Genomic DNA, 18,378 nt, shown 5'->3' on the forward strand with positions numbered 1-18,378 from the left:
AAAATTATGACTCTTTTGTTTAGCTTTAAACCTCCTCTCTTTTTTTTAAACTTCAATAAAGAAGGCAGAAGAACAAATATGAAGCAGTAATTATACAGGAGAAAACTATAAAAAGGTTTACTCAAATAGAGAGGTGCTCAAGAATATATTAATCAAGCTAGTTCTTCTGGAGCTGTACCTCTGTTCCCATGCAAGCATCACAATTGGCAGCCCAAAAATGTACGATCATCTCAGACAAAAACATTCAGCTGGACAGAGCAAAAAGTAGCAAAAGAGATTCTTAAGGATGAATTAAGAATGCAACCAGTTGAGTCTATTATTAGAATCCAGAGACCAGAGTAGAACAATAAGCAGGAAATCCTAATTGTCAGAAAGATAAAATGAAGCACAAAAAGGTGGGGAAAAGAAAAAGATGTTAAGGACGGTCACTTTTGGGATACATCAATAGAACTAGGACCTGATTAGCAGATCGATTTCTGAAGGAAGAAAAAACACTCAATTCAAATGTTTCTTGAACACATTCTTGCGACACGCAAGTATTATGAGCTTAGAAGGCATGATGCATTTGTGATTATTAACTTGGTACCAATTAGTTTGCAGATAAACCCCGTTGTCTTGAGCTATCTTGGAGGGAAACATGTATTGAGACGTTAATCTGACGAGAGACAGCAAGCACCCGGCACTTGCAAATATGTCAGAACTCTCATTAAAACCTCAAAGTGACAACTGAAGCTTCTCAAAGGAGATGATAGCAATGATAGGCCCCGCAAAATCTCCAAGAGCACAACCTGCACAATCAGACACAACTCACTTAAAACTTGACAATTACATTTAACAGTCATCAATTAAAGATATGAAAGTGATCAACTAACCAATCCACTGTCCAGCTGAAGGATAAAAAAGTGCACCAATCCCAGCTCCAATGGATGCAAAAACTAATGAAGCGCCACACTTAATCGTTGTGCCATAAACCTTTTTCCCAAACAATCTCATTTTTTCTCTAATTTCAGTTTCTTGATCGTCATTATTGCTATTATGGATAAAGCATCTGTAAATCTCAATTATGACCTGGACAAGCCATGATGCAGCTACCCCCAAGACATGTCCTGTTCAAAAGATAAAAACAAAAGGTGGTGGTGAGGAAAGAATAGATTAAAACTGAAACTCACCAGGTCAAAAAATTTGAAACCTCGAAAAGTTGTCCTGCTAACACCATAAAAGAAGAATGCAGTAGGCATCCCCCTTCCAGCCTTCCGCTTGGCTGATCTAGAAGCATCTGAAAATTTGGACCTAGAATAGGTCAGTTGCTGAAGAAATTCTCATAATAAAATAATAGAATAAAGAAAGAGAATTATTGTCCAATAACAAGAAAGTCTCCTAGTTCACTGTAAAATCTGGCAAGAAGTCATTCCTTGAGATGGCACCTAACTCTGATACCAATTGATGCAGTCCAGCCTAGCTCTGTCCCTGATTAATACAACCTAGGTTGAGATTTGCTCAAATAGACCAAAGATGAGTTAAGCCGTAAGGAATGAAGAGCGAAGCCTAGGGCGTCTTGGTCTAGCCGGTTAGAGCTTTGGGGTGTCTCGTGCCATTTGGATGCAAATCTCGACCTGCCACTTAATTGGAGGATGGGTTTTAGTCTCAGTAAGAGTTGGCTATAAAAAAGGCTAGAGGAGGTTCAGGTCTGGCTGGACCAGCTAGGGCTTTCAGCTAGTTCCAACCCCTAGGGATAGAGTTAGAGGCTAAAATTTAGCATGAATTAGGCTCTTAATGAGAGATGGGCAAAGATTTGAGTTGTGAATCAAAGCTTAATACGTGAAAGCCCTGGCTAGCCTGCAAGCACCTATGTAGTCAGGCCTTGGGACAACTACGGTATTTGTAGAAGTATTTGTTCATAATCCAGCTTAACAATCACTCGAGTCGGGTTAGGTTTGAACCGAGCTAGAAAATTATCATTTGTTAGTCGTTACCACCCATTAGGCTGTGAGATATCAAGCTGGGTCAAATGTAATGGATCAAGCTTAACGGGCAGAATTTAAAAAATATTGTTATCTTATCGGGCCAAGCATAATAGGCCTCCATGAAAATATTTTAGTTAGTTTTCATGAGAATATACTTATATAGGGCTACCTAATTTACTAAATATCTAATGTAAGACTAAAAACTATAGGAATAAATGGGCATAATGGGTCGGGCCGTGGGAGTAATTGGACCATATCAAAGGTAACATTTAGAACTTCTAAAACTTAATTGGTTTATAAGTTTGGAGATACATCGAGAAATATCACTTCGAGAAAATCTTGCATGACCAAGATTTTTGATTTTTCAGCCTTTACGCATGCAGTTTTCTGGTTGACAAGAGCATCTTTGATAGATTACTGAGATAGCTCATGGCAGTATTGCTTTTTCTTCATCACTTAAATATGAAGCTTATCCTCGCAACAAAGATAACCTAATGTCATTCCAGGTTCTTTCCGGGAAAAATGGGATGCAACATAAAGGAATAAATAAGTGGAACAAATTTCATCAAACTTTCACATTAGAGGAATTGCTGACCAAAGAATAATCATTTTCAAGTATTTCAATCAGTATCATTTGGCAAGAAATATCTGTTGTTGGCCTGGAAATGTGAAACAAAAATTGTTTTTCTGAAAGGAGAAGTTCAAAAGTGGTGCCTCTACATGTCTGAAAAGACTGAAATATTACCTTTTAGAAGTTTCCACGCCATTCTGCGTGAAACATGCTGCACAGCAACTCTTTCCAGCACCCGTCTGGTTGTGACAACAGCAGTCTGGAAGCCATAATGACATTAGAATGCAAACCGTTCATTTATGGAGCTTCAATTGGCAATATTTTTCATTGCAATTGAGCCGTTATTCCACACATAAGGCATCATATGCATCATACTGTTCAGCAAGATTGTATCATAAAGATTCATAGAAGTCAATGACTGTTGCAATAAACTCAAACAGCATTAGGAGAATGAATGTGAAAAGAATAGGACTAGAATTGGATTTTAGCTCAATAACCGAGATCAATATATTCTTAAATTGCTGAATAAGGAATTAACGGAAAAGTCAAATAAAAGCAGATGATGTATTTGTCAGCCACATTGCATTATTTCTTTTCGGTTCAGATTGATGTCTTCAATGCTTTCGTTTGTCAAAAGTAGTACCCTTAATTAGTACAAAGTTACTCCACAGAAAGTTAATTTGGTTTCCAGTACACACTCTGTTTTTTATTTATACAAGTTATGACAGACAATATGCAAGGAAGAACAAGGAATAAAAGAAAGTCTCACTGCCAGGAAATGAGTTAAAAAATACTCTTACATAATTAGATGCGTTAGCAGCTATAAACTATCAAATTTTGATCTATGTGAGCGAGATAGGAGCTTTGCAGTCTCCTGTGTAAGTACAGTTATTTTGTAATGACAAATTTGTGAACATAATAAAATGTATTAGAGTTGTACAAATTAAATTTAAATGTATGGTCAAGTCACATAACTTATGGAATATCATCGTGCAAAAAAATCAAGTTAAAGTGAGAAGAAAATCAATTTCAGCATGCTATTTCAAAACCCTATCCAAATGAGACTAAGGGCATTTGAACACCAGCACAAGCTCACTTAAGGTAACTTAAGTGGCATATGGATGGCATGCGTGTCTAAAAAGAAAATTTTGGAATCTGATTCAATGAATTCTCCTAGTATGAACTACAGATGTTTCTGATCTCTATTTAAAAAATCCAGAGGCTTAGTGAGAGAAACCAACTCAAGGAATTTCTAATTTCATCTCAAAGAGTTTTTGGTTTCCCTCCCAAAGCATAATTTGGTTGTGTAAGGAGAGACTTATACCAAGTGCTAAGCTACAGGTAGCGGTTAATCATCAAGCATCAAAGAAGCTAAAGCGAGTTATCTATAGTGACTTCGACCACAACGACATAAGGATTACGGGTTGATCCATAGTTCAAAACTTACCAAAGAGAGACCTTCTACTAAACAAAAATAGCTAATCGTGTGGTTCGTGTTCAAGATGTTACTTAAATACTTAAGTAAGTATTGTTTTTATTGCTTAGTGAAATAAATCGATCTACTTTAAGCGGGTCTGTGATTTTTTCCTCCCTAGGCAAAAGAGGTTTTCAAGTTTAAAAAAATGTGTCGTTGTGTTTATCATGCTTTACTTTTCTTACTCAAACTCGGCTTTCCTTTTTCTACTAGGTTTAGGTTTTCAAAGTTCGATTGTAAATCGATTTTCCCAAACCAAGTAGAATTCAGTTATCCTAAGCCAAATTTGCTTTAAATTTTTTACTTTGACTTTTCATATTTTCCCCACCTAGCCAAACTAAGAATCTTACTTTCCCCGAAATTTCCATTAATGCCAGAACATACTTTGAATTCACAAAATTTCATCCTGTACACTTGCTTCAAACAATGCTATCATTTGTCCTAATAAAACAGTCCCAATTTAACTAGATTAACTTAATGCCTTCATTAGTTGATGTATCCACTCAACCTAATATTCTTCCTCCTTGTTTATCTCTTTTATCACAAATAAATGAAAATCTAGACAAGCTATAAAAATTTCTAGACCTATATTATGAGCCAATATATGTCAAATCAGGTACACAAAACACCTTCCCTTGTTCAGAAAGATGAATACCCAGAATGCAATCATTGTGTTGATGTTTGAAGTTGAAACAAAGTTGTAAGTTAGAAAAATCGTACTAACAGACAAGTTTGGACATTTCCATGTCTTGCTACACTATTTAAGTTTTTGTGATTTTGCTATTTAGTATGCTATCAGGACAAAGCTAACGTATCTGAACAAAAAGATTGACTAAAGCTGACAAGTTTGTTGACATGGGGAGTATGAAACTGTAAAAGCAATTTGTCCTTGAACAGTTGAAAGTAAAATTATGAACAGTAAGTCAAGACCAATAAAAAACTCCAATTAAAGTTTCAGGCTTTTATATTATTTGCTTATCTCTGAGATATACCGTGGCAATCTATTAATGAGACTACATAGATATGGCCCTTCTTAAATCTAACTGTAGCATACTTTCTTACGACATCTTAAATTAGATTAATTGAAATTAACAGATATGAAGAACACAAGACACAACGTCCAAAGTTAAAAAAAATGCATATGTAGTAGTCACAAGAAAGAAAAAAAAAATAAACTTCCATAAAATAAAGGGATTACCTCTCGAATGATCTGCTTCACTGAATTATGAAAGGGAGTAACTAAATCAACAGGCCTCTCTTCCGGACCATCTTGTAGAAAGTCCTCATCCTCTTCTTCAGGTGAACGAGGCTCCAAAAGGGGCAAATAGAATAATAAAAAGGACCTCAATGATGTCATAGCAAGAGCCTTAATTTTAAACGCCGAAAAGAGGGGCTTCAGCTCTAAAGGATATTCTTTTGTCTCATATATAAAAGAGTCCTTGTGAACAAGCTTTTCAGTAGCACTGTGAAGATCAGGTAGGTCCTTCCATGTAGCAGGTGCAGCAGCATCACAATAAGCAATCGAAAATCCTCCATCACTGCAATTAATTTATGTAGGAGAAACTGAAAACAATATAATGTGGTAAGATAAAGATAGCATGCACGATTACCAGATATGACTTGGCTGAAGGGTCGCTATAAACTAGTTTTTTTGTGTAGCTGGTAACAATTATATCAGATGATCATTTATTAAATAAATTGCTACCTATGTTGCATTTTATTTCTGCATCAAAATGAAAACAGCATAACTCTTTTTACAAGCTTTTGGAGATCATTTTCCAGGAATATGTTTAAAATATGGTCATCATCAAGTTTGATTCTATTCGTCATCTTGGATCCACCAGGAGAAGTTATGATATTCTGCATAGTATGTTGAGCTGGCTTAAATGTACTCAATTGGAAATACTTTTCACACATCACTTCTTTCTATATTACAAGTAAATACATCCTGGCGAACTGGGATTTAATTCATTACATATGAACCATGGATTTTCATTTTTCAATTTGGTTTGAAAGAAGGAAACAAAAGAGTATATACAGCCTTGAACATGAGACCAAAAGCATATGTTGGACTTCAAGCTTTAGAATATTTTTATTCATGTATGCTATATTAAAGGGTAAACTATTCACCTTATTACTCATAGCTTTTGAAGGTTTTCAGTCATTCGACGATGCATTAATGCTTGGATGTTCTACAGGTCCCAAAGGGGGGAAAATGGACTACTTTCCAGCCAATTGTTTTACACAACAAGTGCTTTTAGATTTAATATCACTAACTAATTCGAAATTTGATACAAGCACTCGTCAGATGATTAGCACTTCTCTTCTTAAGTTGTGTCATCTATGGAGAAAAATAAGCCCTACTGTGTCAATATAACCACTTACGCAGATTGGATGTCCAGATAATGACGAGGCAATCAATATATATTATTCACATATTCATATACATGTCCATAGGAACTAGAATTTTCCATCAATAATTCGATAACCATCATAACAGTAAGTAGTACTTTCAGATTCAATATTCTTATGAAATTCAAAATATGAACCATGAGTATACAATACCCTTGTTAAGTTGTGCCTCCTTTGAAGAAACATAAATCTTATTGTGTCAATGTAACCACTTGAACAGGTAGGAGATCTAGATAAAGATAAGGCATACACGATATATATTACATTATATAAAATCACAGATCACTTCAAAAGACAGAAAAAACACAAAATGACAGATGATGCACCAAAGAAAATAGTGATAAGTACTGAGAACCCTATAGCTCAGACCTTTTTGGGGAAAAAAAGAAGAAAATTTCACAACAGTTAAATGATTTCCATTTTCTCTTTCAACCATTTTATTCCAGAATATAATCACAGTAAACTTGAGCATCACAGAAATGTTGTTGCACTTATCTCCTTCCATTGTAACTACGACAACCATGTTTCTGATAGTTCATTTCCATGTGTAAACCAGTAAGGTCCAAATTTCAGTCACGCACAGTCCATAGTAAAATATTCAACATGATGACCACTCTCTTATACACGATCTTACTAATGTCCTTTTCTATGAGATCTAGCTCTCACAATCCGATAGCAAATGCACCAACCTCAACACCAGCAAATATCATACAATTGTAAGATCAATAGGGTTCCCAATTCCCAAAAGACAGCAATAACTCATCTCTACCAAGCTTCCGTTCTTAATAGATACTTGATCAATCGTCAGAACTCAGAACAACCCCAGAATAGATCTTAAAAATGCCACTCATCAAAACCCAATCAATCGTGGCAATACTTTGCTTCTCAAAATATACCCAACTGCGAGAACTGATAGATTCATGAGGACTTTAAAGTTCTCAATTTCCTTACCATCTACAACTTCTTGTAGACACTCTAAGAAGATAAATACCAACTCTAGGAAGAAGTATTGAAAAGGAGAAATTTTTCACAATCAGCTAAGCATTAGACATCAAACTGAGGACCTAATTACTACCTACAACTTCTCCCGACTGCTGCGCCAGCAGTCTAGTTACGCAATATAACAAACACGTCAAAGGACACCTAAAATCACCAATCTCTATTCTACAAACAAGGCATAGAAACGAGAGATCCTCTACACTCATGGATCCCAAGAACAAGTATCGCGACGGCAAGGAGATCGAGAGGGTTACGCACCCGAAGATGGCCCGAGAAGGGAATGGCTTCCCGGCGGCGACGGAGGCAGCAGCGGCGGAAGCGGCGACGGCGGCTGAGAAGTAGCCGTAGGAATGGAGGGATTGGGAGGAGAGGCTCGACTTCCTCGCCAGGAGATCGATCAGGAGAGCGATTCCCGCCATGGATCCTTTCTCGCCCCACCACAAGGAGAGGTTTCGCGCGCGAACTCAAGAAGGCGATCCGTCCCTCTCCTCCTCCGCCTTCGATTACAAAGTTAAAGACAGCTCCGGATTCTTGAGCTGGGCCATGCTGAGGTCTTCAGTTTGAGATCTCTCTCTCTCTCTCTCTCTCTCTCCCAATTTCTTCTTGGTTGGGTTATGAGCCGCTTTAAGCATTTTTAAGCCCTTAGCCCACTCAAAGTCGCGATCTGATCTTCTGCAGAAGCCAGTGCAGGAATTAATTTCCAACCGGCACACAGATGCTTAGAATTTTTATTTAAAATAATTTTACTTAGGTCCTCTTAAACTATGATACAACTTGGTCAGATTAGATCTAGTTGCGACATTAGATTCATTAGGATGAACCTATTTATCTAGTTTAATTTTACTTGATAAAATAAGATCTTTTGTCGGGCGTTCGAATGCTTGGGAATTGTGCGTTCGAATGCGCCTACACGCGTTTGCAAAAACAAAGAACGTTATTTGAGCGTTCGAACGCGATCAGGCGCGTTCAAGTGCACCACGACGAGAATTATTAACCTTTGAAAGTTTTAATTTAATTGTTTGGATCTAAAGGGTGAGCCTTTATAAATATGTAAAGAAAACCATAATTAGAGTTTATTTGATAAATTGGATTAAACTTGTTACCACCTCCTTTCTTCCACTACCCAAATCTTTGGTTAGCTTCTTCTAACTCCTAATCCCCCTTTTTTATAGTAACTTCTCCCCCTTCAGTCCAAAAGAGTTCTCCTAGCAAATATCTAGCCATTAAAAGGCTAATAAGCTAGGTTCATTCGACCTTCGGTTATTGTTCGGTCGATATCTGAAGATCTAATCATTCAAATCCTGAGATCTTAGATTTGTTGGAAAACTCTATTCAATGGCGAGAACATATCCAAATTTCAGTAAGATTCAACGGTTAGATCCTCCAGAATTTCTTTTGAAAAATCACGTCATTAAATATGTCCAGAATCGTTACGGATCGAATCAAGCCGGTTCATAACAAACTACTATATTTTCACATAACCAAGTTGTAAATTTCCTAAACTAAAAAAAAAAAAAATCTACGGCATTAATAATATTACTCTTGACAATTTATTATTGGGAGTATGCATTTATTTGGCAGTCACCTCACGTTAATGACCTTTAAACCTTTTTAGTATTAATCATGGTGGATATTTGTGAAAAAATATGCATGATGTAAGGGACAATCGCATAAATGCAAACATAAGGATATTTGCTACCTTTAGCCTCTAATTTGTCCTAAATTGTTATGCATGAATTGGGATACTGATGACTGAGATAAAATCGTGGTACATGCGCAATATAAGTGATAATAAATAAGCATTTTTTACATTTCTATTTTTCGATGTTAGTTGTCAATGTGTCTGCAATAATTTAGATTGGCGATGTAATTGCTTTATAAAATAGTTGTGATAATGACAAAATTATTACAATAAATAATAATTAAATAATTTTATCTCGTTCATATCATCAGGAGTGCAAAAGGAGATCCTTATGTCTAATTTCTATAATGAACTTTGTTATGTGCTAACCAAGAGGATGTTCTCATGTAACCTTGGTTTTTTAACTAGGCCATTGGGCCAGGCCTCTTCCTGTGAGATTTTAGTTCCATTCAAATGTTCAGCTTCTTTTTTTACTTGTCATTTTCCTTGAAAATTGTTACAAGATAGTTTATATATATATATATATATATATATATATATATAGTTTTTTCTGGAGGAATTCATTCCATGAGCTTATCAGAAAGACAAACTGCACATTATTATAGAAACATGCTCAAATGCAAAAGCTCAACAATCTCCCTTCTCATTCAAAAAAAAGAAGGAAAAAGAAAAGAAAAGAAAAGAAATAGCACTACAAAGTCTCTGCAATGAACTCAGTATCCATAATTGTAACTAAATTCAGAAATCCCCACCATGGCACTCAACACCTGGGAAACAATGAAGCCAGCACCCACCACCACAACCAGCAGAAGGATTGCAGTGATGGGGTTCTTGAGCAGCTCCACTATGGGCTGGAACACTGTGTAGATCACCCCAGTGCTCACTGTCAGGATGTACAGCCCATACCTCCTCATGTTGTCCCAGAACTCCTCCATCAGAGGCCCCTCAGGCCCAAAGGCCAAGGCCTCATGGTGCCCATCGAACCCAAAGAGGAGGAAGGCAAAGGTAAGGGAAGCCCCACCTAGGACTGCCCATCTGGGGAGGAGCCCTTGTCCTTCTTTGGAGCTCCCAGGATGGGCATGGCTAGGATTCGTGGGGGTTTTGGAGGGCTTGGAGGAGAGGGAGGTGGTGGATCTTGGTGGTGGTGTGGGGTTTAGAGAGAGGAGTGAGTTTGGTAGGGGTTTGGGGGAGGAGAAGGGGGGAGTGGTATGGCGTGGGTTGCCATGGATGGGGAAGTGGACGTGTGGCTTGAGATGGCCATGGGAGACATAGAGCTTCATGCTTTTGTTTCTTGGAGTAGGTCTGGAGAGGTTAAGGGAAGAGGGGGAAACATTTGATGATCATAGGAAAAGGATAAGATTTCTGGTTGCCATGCTACTCTATCTTTAGGAGTGGCTCTGCTCATGCCTTATCTTCCTTTTAATTTATCCATCTATTTATTTTACTTCATCTATTCTTATACGAAAGCGGGGAGCCACCTTGCTTTGTCACTCATAATTTGGTTCACTCCCAAGAGATTTTGAATAAATGAGATCTAATTTATTGTAGTCATCAAAAAATGCTAAACTAATCGATATTTTATATCTAGACAAAAATATTAATCAGTTCAACATTTTAATCTAAACTTAAATGCTAAATATTTTAATATTATATATATATAAATTCTTCTAATTTAGTTTTTATTTGGCGATAAAAATATTGAACTGATCAGTGCCGATTAATTCAACATTTTTATTAAGACTATAGTAAATTAAATTTTATTTTAATAATAAATTTAATGATCAGTTCATTTCGATAAAAAAATAAAATAAGGGTTAGTTAGGTCAAAAACTATCACTCTATGCTTCTTTTTTTTCTCTAGGAAGACTTTCTTTTTCTTTAAAAAGTTAACTAGACATATAAGTCAACATCCGTCAATGAGTCACAATCCCATAATATACGATTGAAAAAAAAAAACACCAGTAAAGATATTACAATAATACCTTTCTTTTGAATTACTAGGAGCTAGCAAATTATTTGATGATAACACCAGATAATACACCATCTATCTTTTCTAATTCCTCAAGCCAAAACTAACTGCATAGCCTCCATCCTCCTATCTCTCTTTACCTTCTCTATGAACTCCTCAAATCTCTTATTCAGCTCATCTATATCCTCATCCTCGAACTCATCCGCTCTGTACGAGTCAATCTGACTAATTATTGGATATTGTGTCTTAATGCATCGATCATGTATATTTAACTCCTCCGATCGCTCTGGAAAAGATAGATGTTGTGTACGATGAATACGTTGACAGACAGTACTTCCCACTAAGTTTACTTCTCTATCTCTTTTTTCTCCTCCTGCCACAACTATCTCCGATTCAACTTTCTCCTCCGCGACAACTTGATCTGTAATCTCCGAAACCTCGGCCTTCGGACGCAGGGCTCGTCGGCGGCCGAGGTCTCGCTGGTGTGAGTGGCCGAGCAAACCGGTGTCCTTGGCAACGAGCAACAAGAGGACGTTGCATAGGAAGAACATGGCCTTCTTGTCGTTGAAGATGCTAAGGTCGGTGAGAAGATTGATGGAGGAAAACGAGAAGTTGGTGAGGCAGAGGAGGGAGGAGATGGTGGCGAGAAAGAGGAGGAATCGGAGGACTCTCTTTAAGCTGTTTGACGTTTCACTGAGGAGCTTCTTGTGGAGTTGGCTAATGGCATCCATCTTCATCTCTCTCTCTCTCTCTCTCTCTCTCGCTATCTCTCCTCTTTGGAGATGGTGATATCGCCGAAGGGACACAAGGACTGGTTATATAGGAGGAGGATAGAGTGGAAGAGTAACATAAGAAGCTAAGAGTTTTGACTGCGTGACTTCTAGACGAGTTCTTCCAAGGAGGAGCTCCAAGTAAATTTAATATTGATAAGTTTCTCAAAATCTTATTAGTCGAAGAAAACGACGTTGACCTGAGTGAATGGAAGTCTTGGCACGCACAGGCTGGAATCTGTAGCTTGAAGTTGATTCTTCTTTCTTTTTCTTTTTCTTTTTTTTTTTTTGGTTTGAGAAAAGTTGACAGGTTTAATGTCCAAAAGGCAACAGTGTTTCACATTAGGATTAGTTTAAGATTAAGATGGCTTAATTCGCGTGTAGGTAGGTATATAGTTGGTATCAGTCAGGCGCAATTAATATTCGAGGCATTATCTTGGTCATTATTAGAGTGTGCAATCGACTCTAGCCCTTATCAAGTTTCAATTCAAATTAATTTTGAGCTTAGCTATAAAATTAAGTTTAAATTAAAATAATCGTTTAGATTAATTTTGAGCTCGTGGCCAAATTCAAAAGTAATTTCAAGTATCAAATTAACAGTATTCGTGCATTTTTAATTTTTAATTATAAAAATATCACTAACTCATCCTAAACTTTCCTTTTAATATATTTCTATTTAATAAAAACAGTCATTTAAATTAATTTGTCAGCTTACAGTTTGGTGAGGATAAAAATGTATTAAAATACTTTTTGTTTTCAAAAGTGAAGTGATTTTTGTACAGATTAAAATGTAGAATTAATAGAAAATTATAAACAACACTCCTATAGTTTAATAATATTATAAATAAAACTCTCCTTTTATTATATACAGACAGAGTAATCTATTTGCTAAAAAATGTATATGTAATTTTATCCAACCGTCTTATTAACTTAATTATAGAATTAAGTTAATTTTTTTTAAAATAATTTGAAGACAATCTAAAACATCTATAGTTTTTTTTTCTCATAGGTTTTAGGCTTTTAGCCATTCTATTCTTCTTCTCAATCAAAATCTTATAGACTTGGAAAAATAGCATAGGTTGGGCAACGATTGGTGGCCTATCGTATGTGCTTCCGCGTCCAGTCAATGGTCAACGTTTGGGTCCATCTTGAACAAGTCTCGATCTCCTGGTAATCATGAGATTTAATCTAATTTGACTCGTTCTTCCATCGAACCATCTTCTGCCAGGTGGCATATTTTTTTATATATTATATATAACATCATTGGTAGAGTTAAATAAGGCATGATATAGGATTAAGAACAGTTAGACAACACAACAATAGGGTGTGTTGAAAATTATAGGCAAAAAAGATTATTTCTCAAATAACTCTAAAAGACACATTGTAAAAAGACCCTCTTGAGGATCTTTTTGATGATATATAGCAAGTAGCTTTACTTCCTCAAATGTTGACAACTTAACAACATTTGTCACTTGGTCCCTCTCCTATATAGTTCACTGATAACAACCCTATCTGATCCAAGATACAAGGCCAATATACATACAAATGATAAAAACATGAAATCTCTACTCAGCCAAAAATATAGCAAGAAGTAAAACCCAGCTTGATATCCTTCAATATTGAGCATCTGATTGGCTCGACAAAGACTACATCCAGCTTATCTGTGCATTACCTCTGCAAGGATTTGTAAAGCACCACAGTGACATACTTTGCTCGAAACCTGCGGGTTGTGCCGAGGGCAACCACAGGGTGACCGCTCTTCCCTTTCTGGATGTAGAGGTGGTTCAGCACAACATGTGGGGGTCTTGTAAGAGAAGAGGAGCTGCTCATGGTGGTCGGTGTGTTTAGAAGGGTGAGCTGTAGCTGCGGAGGGACTGTTGGTGGCTCTTTGGAATAATCCTCTGGGCCAAGTGGCCAATTGCAGTAGCTTGCTTCCGGCGAGTGGGGTGGCTCAAAACAGGCAATGTTTCCTACGGCCTCTGGAACGTATTCCTGAATTATGAATGAGGATAATTAAGTGACTCCTCTAAATAAGACTCATGATTAATATGACAACTATGGATTCTCTTTTCTAAGTCAATGCACGACGTAAGCAGTTCTTGGATGACATTCTCCAAAGAAGAAAAGAAATAAATGAGCCATGGAAGTGTAAGTACTTCAATCACGTGGAGAGTTTATTGCATGCTTTTAGAATTGCAAAAGCTAAATGGCTGCTGATGATTTTGAAAATCATTTACACACACACAAAAAAGTTAATGCAGATAATATGCTTGAACATAACAAACTTATCTCAGAAAACAAGCATGTATATAATAGTACATATAAGCCATGCAAAAAAAAAAAAATCTACTAGCTACAATATAGGGTTGTCACTCTAATTGAGATGTTGCAGTTTTTGAAGTAGAAGAATCCAACATGTTCACCTCTTTGGTATGTCATGAGGAGCCTAGGGAATAAACAGGACCCCAAGGGCTTTCTACTGAAAAACGAGAAGTGAACTTGAACAAGACCATCGTAAGAAATAAATTTACATCATTTCTTGGCAAATATGCATCTCTTAGAATTTGAACTAATGGTAAAGGTTTTAACAATTCTGGTTCAGTAATCATTCTCACAAAAACTTCTGGTTTGGTAATCAGCTCCATATCTCACAATGATGACCTAGTATTTAAATTAGTCTGAAGAGAATGGATACACTGGCATCACACTGCAAAGATGTCTCAAATTGCATAAACAAGATGAAATATCACTTCTCTTTCTATTTAGCTGACCTATCTTTCAAGCTACTAAGCACCTAAACTAGTGAAGCGACTCCTGTTTAAACTAGAGAAGTTAGTAACAAAGATCTTATATCATCTTAGATCAAGTATAAGCAACTCAAGAATGCTACAAAATGATAAGGTTGGTGAACGATCCCTGATTAAGTTAATTAGAAGATACTTCCTTCCCTGTGTATGTTTGCCCAAAACTGTGATTTATGTTTCAACTTTCAGGTGATTTTAATTGAGTGCATGTCGGACAGAAATCTCTCAAGGAACAACAACAAAAGAAGAGCCTTTTTTCCAATTACCTAGAATAAGCTGGTCATGTTCTTTTCTTTATTCAGCTACTTTTTAAGTCAGTTTTTCTTTCATAATAACAGTATTTCTTTTTGTATTTTAACTCAACTATGTCAATGAACATTCCAGCTACATTAATTTGATTCTGTGATTATTCATGCCACTCCGGGAGTTTTTTTGTACTTCAATAAATGACCTATTATGCTCCTCTTTCCAGTTATAAATGCTCCATTCAGTTCTATCTTCATTAAAACCCTCAATAAAAAATAGTTATATTTTTCATTGTTTCCATTTGTGTGGTTTCAGTACTAATATCTTGTAGAATAATCTATTCAATCACAATCATTCTCATCCAGCAGCTTCTAAACCCCTAAATGACTAATATAGATCTACAATCTACTTATATCTTGATGAAGTACCTGGAATTTATGGCCAGTTAGACACTATCGGATGATAAGATAGTGCAGAATTAAAACAGTTGGAAGTAAATGGTGTGCTACCATGCATCATATCATAAGATAAAACCAAGGTAATGACATCCTTGTATAGTTGATTAAGTTGACAATGGAACGAGGATGATTTGGACGAATTAGAGCAACTGACAGCTTTAATTACCTGCACGTCTAAGATGTTGTATACATTCCCCATATCATCATGCATCAAGGGCATCTCAGGGGCATATTTCCACTCTCCATCGACAATGAACCTGTACTGGTAGTAACCTGAAGGGAGTACCTTCATAATGGCAAATTCCTTACCAGATCTATGCAAGATCATCCTGTTGTAGACAAAATGACAAGTCAGATAGATTCCAAATCATTTAAATCACCATGTACTTTTATAATAAAACAGCATAGCTGCAGATATAGCATAAATGGTCCTCAGTACTTTGTTTTCCAGTTATCCCAAGATCCTTCCACAAACACTTCCTTGCCACCATGGTTCCAGGTGATCATTGTCAGAATTCCTTGGCCACATTGGACAGTTTCCTCATCAATGATTTTATGCATCAAAAGATCACTTTGATAACGCATGTCCTCTACTTTCTGAAGTGGAACAACAGGGGCCTAGAATAATAAAAGGAAAACTGTTACTTATTAGAACCTCGATAGGCTAAGTAATTTTAAATTTCTAATCACAGATAGATTTTTGAGTCAGCTTAGAGCGGTGCAAGTACAATCAATTTGGTATGCAAAACAGTTGGCGAGCACTGTTCCGATACACAGTGGACATTGTCGTATCTCTAGTGCAAATATGTGCTATTCACAGATCAGCACTATGAAAAGTGAGGCTCATGCCTATCCGGCACTGCTCTGTTGTTGTTTTCTTTCTTCTTTGTTGGGCATTCCACATTTAGAAGCCTAGAAGATTCCCAAGCCTCTTTAGGTATACCTCTTTGTCTTCAGGTAGCGGCATTCAGAGATTTTGTGCAATGAGAATCACTAAAGGTGATTCTTTATCACATCAAAAGCACTTCCACTTTTAGTTGTTGAAATCTTCCTTATCATGATAATGCACCTTTTTCTCAAAGTTCTTCCCCTAGATCATTCTAGAGCTGCTAGAGACTAACTGAAACTAATTTTGTAGAAAATTCTTTCCTTTCCTTATTTCCATGCCGATCTCATCAAACCAAGAAAAATAACGAAAATAATAAAATCTGTGAGCAATCATAGGAAGTCAGGAAGATCTATCAGATCACTCAACCATGAAGTCACTTCCATGCCTTTGCAGGAAGATAGGAGTGAAAAATAAAAAATGAGGATAATGAGAGACTGACTACATTCCAGTAACAATCAACATAAGGGTTAAGTGAATTTACAAAGAACACATGACCTATCCAACTACCAGCAGTACAGTGCAATCAGAGAACATAAAATATGAGGGAGAGAAAGATACAAAGAAGTAATTAATAATCACTTTACTTTCCACTCTTTTCGTTTCTTAATGCATCACTGATAGGATTTCTCAAAATATTTAATCTTGCATGTACGTATGTGTGAATCAACTTGTAAGAGAAAGGAGCACTGACCTGGGGAGCAAAGATCAAAGGAGGTGAGTGTCCTGCACCACCAGGGCTCTGAGGAGGGCTTTGCCCCATAAAATTCTCAGATTCCCCATGGCTAAGAAAACTTGCATCCTTCCCCTCCTCCCCACCCAACCTAACACTGCCAACATTGCCCATCGCGTCCCAAAGATCAACACTTTGAAACCAAGGAAGGATCAGCAAATCGCAACAAATCAAAAGAACCCAAAAAAAAAAAAAAACAAACAAAAAACAAATAGAGGATGGATTCTAGTGTAAAGCTACCTCCTTTAGTACTCAGGAATCAGAGGAACATAAAGGAAAGGAAGAGAAGCCATTTGGGTATCAGCAAGAAAGGAGTTGTGGGGGAAAAGCGAGGAGAGAGAAGAAGACGACATGTGTCTCTAGAAACAGAGCAGGGAAAGCGAGGAGAAGAAAGACCACCAACACGCAAGCCACCACAAACCCCAGCAGAGGAGACCCAATTGAGATCGAGGCAAGTGACCCGAGATTTATTTACTTTTACTTTTAAAGAACAATAGAAATGAAACGAAAAATAAGAGGAAAAAAAAACTTCAAATTTCTTTTCTCTTCCTGCGGATTTCCTCCCATGAGTTTGGGAGCAATTTTCAAAGATATCAAATTTATTTCGGGCCTTCGATTTTTTTTTTTTTTTTTTTTTTTTTGACGAGATTATTTATTAATAGGAAGCCTGACCGGCGGAGGACACGGACGGCCTGGATTCACGCATGCGATAGCACGGCGTGGAAAAAACCGCGTTACGTGGGCCCCAGTGATTGGGCCTTGGTGGGGCCCATGTTGGGCCGTTAGTCTCCGCGGACGGCCAGGGATGACAGCGAGGTGATACCCCCAGGCGCACCCAGACAGTGGCGGTGGGACCCAGCAGAACAAAAGGATCCCCTGCAAGTCCCATGAATCTTTTATCATTATTGTAAGTATGGGAATGCAGTAAAATTCCCGCATCAACTATTGCGGAGAATCCGGTCAGAGGAAGAATCTTAAAAGTGATTGGAAGTTGTTGGGCGTCGTTATCATGAAAAGAGTCCGGCGTCAGATGAGAATCCAACGGTGGGGGCCACTTTGGTGGGACTTCTACTTTCTTTCTTTTTCTTTTTCTTTTCTTTTATTTTGGCGAATTAGAAATCATTCTTCAAACTTATTATTATTATGGTTATATAATTTGTGGGAATACGTCAGTTCCTAAATTATATAAAGAATAGATGCCCGTCCTCCAATAATTTAGTTGCAAGATCTTCTATTTGTAAGCACTGATAAATTGAGTTTATGACTATTTTATATCTTCCTCCAATTATTTGTATACATCTAATTTATTTTAAAACTTACATATAAAATTAGATGTGTTTTAAAATCGGAGTTTCAGTTAATGATTTTTAAATATAAATTAATGACTACTATTACTATATATATATATAAGTTAAAGTAAGTATAGATGTAAAATGACTTTAATACTTTT

The 18,378-nt window shown here is 36.8% G+C and overlaps 2 protein-coding genes across 3 annotated transcripts; both read right to left on the reverse strand.

Annotated features, from left to right (window-relative positions):
- Positions 1-287: 287 nt before the first annotated feature.
- LOC140786352 (uncharacterized) lies at positions 288-8,046 on the reverse strand. The gene is made up of 6 exons (XM_073134706.1): positions 7,679-8,046; positions 5,208-5,547; positions 2,710-2,794; positions 1,190-1,276; positions 873-1,106; positions 288-788 (listed from the first exon to the last, which is right to left on the reverse strand). Exons 1-6 carry the CDS (start codon positions 7,837-7,839, stop codon positions 715-717), a joined length of 981 nt encoding a protein of 326 aa, XP_072990807.1. The 5' UTR covers positions 7,840-8,046; the 3' UTR covers positions 288-714.
- A 5,136-nt stretch (positions 8,047-13,182) lies between these two features.
- LOC140786686 (SNF1-related protein kinase regulatory subunit beta-2) lies at positions 13,183-17,495 on the reverse strand. Of its 2 annotated transcripts, XM_073135298.1 has the most exons (5): positions 17,169-17,495; positions 16,890-17,061; positions 15,749-15,927; positions 15,476-15,638; positions 13,183-13,793 (listed from the first exon to the last, which is right to left on the reverse strand). In XM_073135298.1, the coding sequence occupies exons 2-5, from the start codon at positions 17,040-17,042 to the stop codon at positions 13,470-13,472; spliced, it is 819 nt and encodes a 272-aa protein (XP_072991399.1). In that variant the 5' UTR covers positions 17,043-17,061; positions 17,169-17,495; the 3' UTR covers positions 13,183-13,469. The 2 variants fall into 2 exon arrangements, with proteins under 2 accessions (XP_072991399.1, XP_072991400.1); XM_073135299.1 differs by lacking the exon at positions 17,169-17,495 and having other exon boundaries at positions 16,890-17,145.
- Positions 17,496-18,378: the final 883 nt, after the last annotated feature.

Source organism: Typha latifolia, chromosome 4 (assembly GCF_019914945.1).
Source record: "Typha latifolia isolate L0001 chromosome 4, TyphaL0001v2, whole genome shotgun sequence".
NCBI lineage: Eukaryota > Viridiplantae > Streptophyta > Magnoliopsida > Poales > Typhaceae > Typha > Typha latifolia.